This window comes from Dasypus novemcinctus, chromosome 8 (genome assembly GCF_030445035.2).
Source record: "Dasypus novemcinctus isolate mDasNov1 chromosome 8, mDasNov1.1.hap2, whole genome shotgun sequence".
In the NCBI taxonomy this organism is placed as follows: domain Eukaryota; kingdom Metazoa; phylum Chordata; class Mammalia; order Cingulata; family Dasypodidae; genus Dasypus; species Dasypus novemcinctus.
Window position 1 is genome coordinate 106,641,780 of NC_080680.1, and position 11,799 is coordinate 106,653,578.

General features: G+C 43.6%; 2 protein-coding genes across 6 annotated transcripts in view; one reads left to right on the forward strand and one right to left on the reverse strand.

The window, feature by feature from the left end:
• Positions 1–4,865, reverse strand: part of C8H9orf43 (chromosome 8 C9orf43 homolog) — a 23,547-nt gene extending 18,682 nt beyond the window's left edge. For 4 of the 5 annotated variants that reach the window (XM_071217043.1, XM_071217041.1, XM_071217042.1 and 1 more), the window contains exons 1-3: positions 4,498–4,704; positions 2,537–2,733; positions 2,276–2,422 (exon numbers count right to left, since the gene is read on the reverse strand). In XM_071217043.1, coding sequence (XP_071073144.1) covers positions 2,276–2,422; positions 2,537–2,684 — 295 coding nt within the window. In that variant the 5' untranslated portion in view covers positions 2,685–2,733; positions 4,498–4,704. Of the gene's footprint in view, positions 1–2,275; positions 2,423–2,536; positions 2,734–4,497; positions 4,705–4,782 lie in introns of those variants that run through there. The other variant, XM_071217040.1, reaches the window with a different exon arrangement.
• On the forward strand, positions 4,835–10,541 carry POLE3 (DNA polymerase epsilon 3, accessory subunit). The gene is made up of 4 exons (XM_004470122.5): positions 4,835–5,204; positions 5,291–5,376; positions 5,699–5,817; positions 6,091–10,541. The coding sequence occupies exons 1-4, from the start codon at positions 5,139–5,141 to the stop codon at positions 6,261–6,263; spliced, it is 444 nt and encodes a 147-aa protein (XP_004470179.1). The 5' UTR covers positions 4,835–5,138; the 3' UTR covers positions 6,264–10,541.
• The last annotated feature ends 1,258 nt before the right edge of the window (positions 10,542–11,799 follow it).

An 11,799-nucleotide genomic window follows, 5' to 3' on the forward strand; every position in this document is an offset into this window, starting at 1 on the left:
ATACACCTTCCACAAAAAGAGTGCCCTGGGTTAGAAACCCTACCTGTATGCTTTCACACAGGGCACACTCCTCTCACACCACTCATCATACTGAACAGTACTTGCCTATCTACTTGTCTGCCTCCCCAACTAGGCTAAAAGCCCCTTTGAGGATAAAGACTGTATCTTTTTTAATGTAATATCCCCAGCACCCAGAAGAGTGGCCTCAACTAAGACACATTTATGAATTGAATAAGTAAGTAATGAAGTCATGGTCCCTGCCTTCAAAGGGCTTAAAATCCAGCTGGAAAAATATGGGATAGGCATAAAAGTATCAATAAGTGTGCCATGGGACAATAAGTGCTGGAGTAGTTTAGAAGAGAGAGTACCCAGAGGTAATGGCAAATGATGAAACTCAACCTTGACAGAGGAGGACTTATTCATTCATTCAACAAATTCTTATTGAGCTCTCACTATACACTGTGCACTATTACAGACACAGTAGGTAGAGCAATGAACAAGACAAGACAGGCATGGTCCCTGATCTTGTGGTCCTTACATTCTAATGAAGGGAGACAAACAATAAACAAGCAAACAAGTTAACAAAATCAGAACTGAAGAGTTTGGGGAAAAAAAGCAATAAGGTTGAATGATAGTGAGAGCATAGAGAAACTTTAAATAGGTGATCAAGGAAGGTATCTGTGAGAAAGAAACTTTTAAGCTTAAGCTTGAACTGCGAGAAGGAGTTAGCCATGCAAGGATCTAGGGCAGTGTTTCTCGACGAGAGACAATTTTGCCCCCAGAGTACATTTGACAATGTCTGGAGATGTTGGTTGTCACAAAAGGGGTGAGGTACTACTAGCAGCCAATGCATGGAGGGCAGGGAAGCTGCTAAACAGCCTGTAATCCACAGAACAGCACCACAGAACAAGGAATTTTCTGGCCCAAAATGCCAACAGTGCCAAGTTGAAAAACCCCAATCTAGGGCAAAAGTGTTCCTCTCCAAGGAAACAGCAAGTGCATAAGCCCTGGGGTGGGACTTGTGGAGTGTGTGAGAACTTGAAAGGGCTGTGTGACTGGAGTCTAGTGAACAAGGAAGAGAAGAATGCAAGATTTGGTCCGGGAAAAAGGCAGGATCTTATAGGGCTTACAGGTCTTGACAGAAAGTTAGTGATGCAAAGAGGGGAAAAAGTGGTCTTTAAGGTTCAAGAAATGGCACGAGCAGTGTCAGAGATAGAAAAACACAATCAGAAGACCCGTTTGGCTCTGAGGTGTCAAAGAAAAGGACTCTAGGATTGGAGATAAGCCAGATGGTCAAGAGGCTTCGACTCCAGAACAGGGACGACTGGATGTCTTCTATAATAAATGAAGTGTTGATGAAAGGGTTTTTGAGCAACAATTTGATATGAGTACAGCAATATTTTTGGAAGATTAATGTATTGGAAGTATGGAAGGTGGTTTAGAGGAGAAGAGTGGCTAGTTCAGAGGTCACTATAAAAATCCACACAAGGTAATGAGAGTCTGGTTTAGGATAAAGGGAGTGAGACCAGAATGCAAGAGAATCTCAAGGAAGAAAGTATAGAAAGTAGAAGCTGACTGGATGAGGCAGCTCTTTTATAGCTCTATATCATACACCATGGGCATGGGGGGCAGGAGGAGGAAGTGTGGATTTGTGTGAGGATGCAAAGCACATTAAAGGTTCCGGCTAGCAGATGCGGCAGTTTTCCTCAGACTCAAATCCTAGAGAACCTGAAAGTAGCCCTACCCTTTCCTATTCTACCTCTACCGAGAGAAAAATTAAGGGCTACTTAAATGAAACAGGAGAAAAGAAACTACAATGAGAGCCACCACCAGTGATTCCCACCTGGCAACAGGGTCTTCAGATTTTTAAAGTCTAAAGTTTCTGCAGATAACTGTCCTTTAGCTTCATATAAGCTCTAACTGGGTGTTTATACGAAGTACCCAATTTAATTTTGTAGGATGTACAAAAAGAAAAACGTCATTCCTTCTGCCTTCAGAACATTACAAAATAGTTTTACACCTAAAAACAAAAAATAAAGACTTCACATGTGGGTACAGTTTTCTGATGACCTACAGCAGTTGATGAGATACCCCAAATTAACCAACCTCTAGAACACAAGTGAGAACGTTCCTTTTTGTTCCCACTCTAGTTTTAAGTTAGTGTTTCCTTTTTAATCTTGCTTTCTGAAAGGCTTCTTTATAGGTAAGGGAAGTCACAACCCAGAATTCTGACATAGTAGGTTCCTAAAGGAAGATTCCATGACCATTCACCTGCCTTGAAATCTGGAGTCAAACTTCAAAGCCCGAGACAACAAAGAGGGAGTCTTAGTGAAGGTAAGTCCTGTTAAACGACCGTGAGCACGTCTCTTGGCCCGCAAGCAGGAATCTGAGATGTTTACAATGGTGAGTACTGGGAGTTTTTCTACAAAAGGAGATCAGAAGAAAACATGTGACATGTCACCTTTTAGGTAAAGGAAGCCAAACAGGAATAGCTGAAGAACCTCGTAAGAAAGTAGACAGGGGCTGGCAGATTCACCTTCAGTGTCCGGGGGAGGTTTGCAGGAACCCAGGATTCTAGGGTGGCCCCTCTCGATCCTACGGATCGTCTCCCAGCATTGCGGATGCTGACAAACAGCCAAGTTACAGGTGGTTTCATCCCACTGGCTCTCATCTTGCAAATCCATAGCTACAAATGGTTTGGGACAAAGGCCAACCCTGCAGCTTTCTAATTCTCTGGAGAAAAAAAACACATAATTAGGGCGCATTATACATTAGCCATGCAGTCCTGAACTTAATTTAGACTCAAAGTATTAGAGTCTCTATTTCTATTCAACCTATAAAGGTTGGTCATAAGATAATTAATGATAGGGAAACAAGGAAAAATAAAAACATTTCAGCATGGATTAGAAGAAATTGGGAGCAGACTAACTTTCAGAAGATCTCCTAATTGGCCACTTAATAGCTGAGTGAGCTGGGATTTAACAATTCTGAGCCTCATTTCCTCATCTGTAAAATGAGGACAAGCCTATTTCACAGGGTTATTGCAAAAATTAGCTAATAGATGTTAAAAGGTCTGGCATCTAATTCAAAATAAATATTAACATCCTTTGCTTTTCCCTTTGATTAGTCATTAGGAAGATGATACAACCATCTCCAAAAAGTCTTTTTCAATTTACAACTGATGTAGGTATAGAAGTACCTTATATGATTCAAAAACACAAAGAACAGCAACATTTTGTTTGGATGACATGCTTTATTTTTCAGTATGATCCAATTTCCAGGCAGGCAGCTCAAATACCAATCATTAATGGATGAGTTTGCTCAAACAACAAATAAGTAATGATGCAATTGCATCAGAGGCCACCTATTTTACACTGGCTTTATAGTCCTAGGCAAGTAACTTCACCCCTCTCTGTTTCCTAACAAGAAGTAGGGGGAAGTAATCCCTAAGCAGGATAGAAGCATTAAATAAGATAATGTACATTAATGTATGATACATATGATACATTCATGTATCATACATATGTATGATACATAATACATACGATCATCTTCCCTCTCTAGAGAAGCTTTATTCACTACCACCTTAACCCTAATAACTCTGTAAGGACAGTGTCCATTACGTCTTTCTTTTATTCAACACATTTGACTAACAAGTATTTGAGGTGACCTGTTCTGGACAGGGAGAACAATAATGAAGAAGATGAAATTCCTGTTCTAAAGACCTTAAAATTTAGACCAGTGGTTGCAAACTATTTGCCTGGAATAGCATTTGGCCTATGAGTTTTGTTTGCATTGCTCTTTAATTGAACCAGTATTTTAAAACTGAAACACTTCCTAATATCCAAGCTTCTGGCTTCTCTGAAAAATCAAAATATCTGACCACAGAGCCCAGTTCCAACACCACAGCAATTAGCTGGGGCAGAACACTCCTAGCGTCATTAAACCAGGTCTGCTCTAACCAGATGGACAGTACCCTGCCAGACGCTATAGTTTCCACCTGAAGCAATTTTAGTTGCCATGTATCATCGCGTTTACTGCTGTTTTTCTCATAATAGGGAAATTGTCTTCTGTACCCATGTCTCTTTCAAAAGCAGGAAAACAAAGAGTGACTTGAGAGAACAGCATGTTTCAAATATACATATATGCAAACAGTTCTCTGTGATGACATTTCTACGTATTTATTATGAAAATTATATAACTTAAAACGCCACTGCGAAACCATGGTAATGTTTTTGACTGGGAAAGATGTACAATAAACAACTTAATGAACTAAAAAATAAATACAATTTTAACATTTTCTAATGCGAATGTGACTGTGCTTTATTCTTCCATCACACTCGCTTGCTTCACGCCCTTCTAGTCCCTGCCCAGACCGAAATGAGCCGCGAGGTCTACCCACACGCGTCTCTCGGTCAACAGCACTAGCGCTGTGCCGAAAAAGTAACGTATGTTCAATAAACTCTAGATAGCAATAGTCGTTAATACGATTATTACAAAGTTGGGAGGAGTGACTAGATTAAGGATGGACATCAGCTCCGGTAAAGATGGAAAAACATCCTCCGCTCCGTTACGGGAAAAGGAAGTGGCCTTCCGATGGCTGTGGCTCCGCTGGATCAAAGCAGATACCAGACCGCTACAAATCAGAAACTCGGTGGGATAGCCGGGTTCCGCGCAGCGCAGAGGATGAGACGGCCCCGCCCAGGCGGTTCGATTTACACCCTTATCTCCCGCGAGGGCCGCCCAGCCGGGCCGTCGCCAGGCAGCGGCGCAGAGCACTACCGGGAATGGACGGAAGCCCCAGGGACTCATCCTCAATTAGCATGAACGCTCCAGACGGTGGTAGTGGCGTGAAGCAGAGTTAGAGCTGAGGAGGAGCGCGCAGGGCACTGTGGGACCGGACGGAAGCCCCGGCGGACCAAAACCACCGCGGCATGGAAAGGTCGGTTGCAGTAGCGACTTGAGGCGGAGGCGGGGCTGGGGTGGTGAGTGGCGCGCGGGGCACTGTGGGATACAGTGTGGACCGTGTAGCGGGGAGACGGAAGCCCCGGTGGGTCAGGCCGGAGAGACGCGGGAAGTCTGGACGCGGTAGCGCCCTCAAGAAGTCTCCTGCGGAGGCCTGGGCCCCGGTGTCGGCCATGGCTGAGAGACCTGAGGACCTAAACCTGCCCAACGCCGTCATCACCAGAATCATCAAGGAGGCGGTGAGCGGGCGGGCCCGGGCGGACTAGCGGGCGGGAGGGAAGCAGGTCCTCCGCAGGCAGCTTTATCCACTCCTGTTTCTTCACAGCTCCCGGACGGTGTCAACATCTCTAAGGAAGCCCGGAGCGCCATCTCCCGAGCCGCCAGCGTCTTCGTACTGTACGCCACGTCCTGGTGAGCGGATAGAGCTAACCCGAGCTCGGCTAGGGCTGAGACCTTAGGGTGGTGCAGAGAGACCCCTGGCTTGGGATTCGTGGTCTGGAGTCCACAAACCGCAGTGGTTGTATGCTCCCTCAGTGGGCAGAAGTTCACAGGCCTCATCCAGTTCTCGCAAGCTCTAAAATAACTTTGACCTTTAGTACAGGGAAGGGAGGGACAAAACACCATGCATCCAAGACGTAGGCTTCCTTGCCCAATTCAGGTTGCTCCTTTCCCACCCACTCCATGTGCGGCAAGAGGGGATGTGATGGCCGCTTTTCTTCTCATTCTCCTTTAGTGCCAACAATTTTGCGATGAAAGGGAAGCGCAAGACTCTAAACGCAAGTGATGTGCTCTCGGCCATGGAAGAGATGGAGTTCCAGCGGTTCATTACCCCCCTAAAAGAAGCTCTGGAAGGTAATGATCCTTCCGTTTTCTCAGCCACGTAGAAGATGGTCATCCCGTGTGGTCTGCTCACCTTGCCCTGAGGCTTTCTCAGAGTGTGTCCCTTTTAAGGGAATACTGGATGTGACTGAACCAGTTCAGTTGGCACCATGTCAGATCTGTGATATTGGGCAGGTTATTTTTCCTTCTGTGCCTCAGCTTTTCCAGCTATGGAATGGAATTAGAAGCCAAAGTCTGGTTCACTCTTCCAACACTACCTCTTAATCCCCTCCTTCCTCCTTACAGCATACAGGAGGGAGCAGAAAGGAAAGAAGGAAGCCTCAGAGCAAAAGAAGAAAGACAGAGACAAAAAGACAGATTCAGAGGAGCAAGACAAGAACAGGGATGAGGACAACGATGAAGATGAAGAAAGGTTGGAAGAAGAAGAACAGAATGAGGAGGAGGAAGTGGACAACTGAATGGGGTGGGGAGATGGAGGCACCTTGGAAGGTACCACTCTGAAACTTTGGGGACATGTTTATGTGATGCTTTTCCCTGCTGGGCAGAGTAGTCTTAGGCTGAAGTGCCTGAAAACTTTGAAATAAAAGTGACTAGAATTATCAAAACCAGTGCTTCCTAGACTCAGAGTATCTGAGTGGCAGAATCGTTTTTGCTGGAGGTTAGGGCTTTTTGACAAGAGGGATTCTGAACAGCTAATTAGCCAATTGGATCTCTCTTGTTTAGTTATGTATATGTTTAGGCAATTTTTGATCCCTGTTTCTCCCTCCAGAAAATAAGTAATAATAATAACTTTCATGCTGCTTGCTGTGTTCTAAATAACAGGCAGTTCAGGCTCAGGATAATTTTGGGCTTCAGTCATGTTCAGCCTATATTTTATTGTACAGTGTTTGGCAATACTATCTTAGTGATCAGAATGATTTGGCTTTCGGAAACCGAAAAAGTGTGGGAGAAAAAACCTATTCTGTTGTTTCTTCACTTGACAGTAGCATTAATTGAATCTCAGTTTCTGAAGACCCACTTGGCTTCTAGGCATTTGAGCTGCTAAGGTGGCTGCACTCTTGATGTATATGCTTTCAAATTAGCAGTGTAGAGTGTAATTAGTATATAGCAAGGGTGTCCATGTCTTATTCTTAAGAAACAGATGGTTTAGTATTGGGTGTACTTCACTGCCTGTCACTGTACAGCTTTAGTATTTATCTTCATCACCTGGAAGGTGTAAAATCCCAGCCTTTCTCATCTTCTAGTCCATCTCCCAGACTTGTGACTAAGGCTTTCATTCTTTAATTCTTAGTAAGTTTCAAATTTCATTTCCTCTAGGCACAACTTCCCTCCTCTGTGCTTTTCTCTTGTCTGTCTCTCTTGTGCCTCTCCTGTTTCCCACTTCCATATTCTCTCTCCTTCCTTTTCTCATTTCTTTGCCAATCTAGGAACTTTGATAACCTGCTTAATATCCAAAATGTGGGGTCCTCTGATGCCTTAGTTCTAATCTCATGGTCTTTTAAAAATGATTTTGTAAAACCCCTCTGAACCATAAGGAAGGTCTGATGGTGCTCAGGAATCCAATTCCCCACAAACTATCCCCTTTTACCTACTTCTAAAGTATCTCTGTTGGTCTTTCTTAGCCTTTTTTCTCTTTCCCTTCAGTGCCCCAGGCACTTTTGTTTGTCTCTAAGTTGAGTACAGGTCAACATCATTCTTGTTGAATGAATACAGTGAAAAGTTTCTTGACAAATGAGTAAAGAATCTTGAAAAAAATTATAATGCATTGTATAAATAAAAGAATATTCTTGTTAAAAAGTGACAGTTTCTGTTTCATCCTGCTTACAGTTAGTGTGCTTTTGGTGGCACACTGAACATGGCCCTGTACAGTTCTCGGAATGTGGACTGGGTCCCACCTTTGTAAACCTGGAGTCCTGCATTACCTTCGATGACCAGCAGATGCTGCCCATTCATAGGCCAGGAAGCTGCTTTTTAACCACACCAAGAGCTTTCACTGGCTCCTCTGCTGGACATCCTATTCCATTCTAGGTTGTAAACAACTCCAAACATTTATTGAACCCCTACTGTGTGCCTGGCACTGTTCTTAGTGCTTTCAATACTAACCCTTAAACCCTGTGAGGTAGCATTGCTGTTACTTCCATTTTACAGATTATGGATAAACTAAGAGAAATAAAGGAACTTGCCCATGGTTACATGCTATGAAAGGCAGAGCCAGGATTAAACCCTCAGTGTGATTCCAGAGTCTGTTCTTAATCACAGGACAATATTACTTCTCTAATGTACATATGTTTTTCAAATCCTAAATTATGTTTATAAACAACATTTCACAAACATACAACCTCAGTAGTATTTTGGTCCCATGTTTTTTTTTCCTCCACAGCAGAAACATCCTTTCTTAATTTATATGACCACCACTCTAGGCTAAGCCCTCATGTCCTGTCTATACTCCCACAGCTTCTTTTGAGCTCATTTTCCTGCCTTGTTTTTGCTTACTCTGTTCTGCCCTGAGTACTACTTGCTAAGTGTGTCTTCTTGGAACATGGCTGTTACATGGGCTGTTGAATCAGCCCATATTTAAATCTGTTCTTGAAAGTCTGCATAAGAAGGGCTCAATTTACCATATATTGTAATCTGCTTCTCCCCAACATAGACCTTTGCTCTGGACAAGAATAAGCCCCCAAAAGAAAGCTTCTTCCTTATGACTTTAGGTCATTCTTCCCCATACAAGTTACTCCATTAACACAAGATAATAGCTACAGCTATTATCTGGTCCATGGTTACACTCCCCCCCCCACCTTATTTTTGTTTATTCTGCAATCCCAAGGGGTTTGGGATGATGTCCCCTCTGCTTCAGGCTCAAGGGATGTGGATATTATGGAGCAGAGGAAAGAAATTGTTTTGTTTGCAGTTGAAGATACTCCTTGTTTTGGGGGTGGTAGTGGTCCATCATTCTGGAAGCAATCTTTTTTTTTTTTTTTTGAGATTATTTTATTTCTCTCCCCACCCCAGTTGTCTGCTCTCTTGTGTCCATTTGCTGTGTGTGCTTCTGTGTCCTCTTGCATTCTCGGCGGCACCAGGAATCTGTGTCTCATAAAGAAGCAACTTGCTCAAGGTCTCACTGCTAATTTATGTTGCATCACCTTGCTGCGTCAACTCTCCATGTGTGCGGCGCCACTCCTGGGCAGGCTGCACTTTTTTCACATGGGACGGCTCAATGCAGGGGGCTCCCCTATGCGGGGGACACCCCTGCATGGCACAGCACTCCTTGTACGCACGGCAGTGCTGCACGTGGGCCAGCTCACCACATGGGCCAGGAGGTCCTGGGCTTGAATCCTGGACCTCCCATATGGTAGACAGACACCCTTATCAGTTGAGCCACATCCGCTTCCCAATCTTAATGACCCTTGGCCCATAGTAATCTTCGCCTTCTTTGGACAGTTAATTTGACATTTGTTGTTTGTCCATCATTTCATGTGTTTCACCTAAGAATACCCATGTATTTACTGAGAGTAGGGCTACAGAATTTAAGAACTGGGAAGAATCTTTGAAATCATCCACCAATTTTTCCCGACCACACCTCTATCATTTCTGTAGTGGTATCTGAATTTTGAAGGTTTCTTACTGGGCTGAGGCAATGTTTCTCATCTTTTTTAACCCTTCATGCCCAGAGAATCTAATCTGGTTTCAAGAGTTGAGAGGGTTACTGTCCTTCCCCACAGAGAATTAACTTTTACAGCCCTTCCCCTTAAAGAAGTTAAAGCTCATCAAGAAGTGACTTGCTCAAGATCTCACTGCTAATTTATGAAAGAAGTGGGATTTCCCAACAGCACTTTGGATGCCCATATCAGACTTAGAGCTTTTCTAAAGTGCCCATGTCTTTCACATTACATCTCCTCACCCAAGACACAGAGTAGGCTCCCTAGTAATTATACTGGAATAAATGTTTTCTGAAAACTTGGGGACTTCTGGGAAGATGGCAGACTAGAAAGACGTGGAACTCTCGCCTATCCCAGAAAAAAAAAATAGCTAGAAGACAGTCAGAAACAGCCTGGAAAGGAAATGTTCTAAGGTTTGAGATACCAGGGGAAGACTGGATACCACCCAGAAAAGAGAGAAACACAGGAAAAGAATTGCGATGGAAATACTGTGAGTAGAAGCTGCAGCTGTAGCTGGCACCACTACCCCACCATACAAGCAGACAAATTTGAATTCTCTGGCCTTAGGCCGGTGGCTACAGTTAAAGGGGATCACAGGGATCCACCTCCCTAGGAAAGGGGAGAGGAAAGGGGACATATGCTAAGGCTGATGAGCTTTGGCCCACAAATTTGGTCTGCTGTGTCCCAGGAGCACCTCCAGGCTGTGTGGGTCAGTGCCATTGTTTGCCTGGGGAGCCCACACTGGACTAAAGAGAGCTGACCTCAGTCATCCTTTCTACTGACCAGGACTGGTTGTTGAGGATGGAGAGGGAAGTGGAATTATTTCCTACCTGGGAAATGGGAGGGAGCTTCCAGCAAAGGATGGAAAGCAGTCTCTGAGAAACTGAATAACAAGGTGCATAGCCTTCCTGCAGGATCCTCTATCACATTGATCCAGCCCATAGTGCATCAAACATACTCCAAACAGGCTTTAAACTGAGAGGCCAGCCAAAGAGCACTATCTGCTGGACAAACAAGGAAGTGCATGTGTGAGGAAGTTAAAAGTAAATAAGTATTGAAATAAAGAAAATGCTCTAATAATGATTGAAGTGATGAATGCACAACTATGTGATTATACCAGATACTGTTGATTTTACATGTTGGATGAATTGTGTGCTTTATTAATATGTATCTGTAAAATTGATTTGTTTAAAAAAAAAAAAAGTAAGAGAGGCTTTTTCTGGCCTTTACAACCTCCTGCCCAAACGACCTTGGAAGTAGACCATTACTGGGTCCATGTCCTGGATTTGAGCAACTAAACAGGTACAACCCAAAGACCTAAAACACACAACAGCAGGCTCAAAATTATAGAAGAAAGAAAAAATAAGTGATACAGAAGACAGAGCAGCTGAAATTGAAGAGAGAGAAAAGAATGGAAAAAATTGTTGAGCAAGGACTCAGGGAGTTGGATGATAGCATGAAGTATGACAACATATATGTTATGGGAGTTCCAGAAGGAAAAGAGAAGGGAAAGGGGGCAGAAATAATATTTGAGGAGATAATAGCTGAAAATTTCCCAACTTTCATGAAAGAATTGAATTTACATGTCCAAGAAGCACAGCATACACCAATCAGAATAAATCCAAATAGACCTTCACCGAAACACATAATACTCAGAATGGCAAACATCAAAGATAAAGAGAAAATTCTGAGAGCAGTAGGGAAAAAACAAACTATCACATACAAGGGATGCCCAGTAAGATTTAGAATGTATGATACAATGAGGATACTGAAAGAGAAAAATTGCCAACCAAGAATTCAATTCTTTATCCTGCAAAATTGTCCTTTAAATATGAAGGTGAGGGAAACAGATGTGACTCAACCAACTGGGCTCCCATGTACCATATAGGAGGTCCCGAGTTTGATGCCTGGGGTCTCCTGGTGAGGGCAGGCTGGCCCACGTGGAGTGCCGGCCCACGCAGGAATGCCACCTTGCACGGGAATACTGCCCAGCATGGGAAAGCCACCCTGCGCAGGAGTGCCAGCCTACATGGACAGCTCACCCAGCGAGATGACACAACAGGAGACACAGAGAAGAGAAATGAGAAGACATAGCAGAGGTGGCGCAAGAGCGTAATCCCCTCTCTCCCACTCCAGAAGGTCTCGGGATCTGTTCCTGGAGCTGCCTAATGAGAATACAAGTAGACACAGAAGAACACACAGCAAATGGGCACAGAGCAGATAATGGGGGAGTGGGAGGGCGGGGAGAAATAAATACATCTTTTTTAAAATAAATAAATATGAAAGTGAGATTAAAATATTCACAAATAAACAGAAACTCAGAGAGTTTATGTAAAAG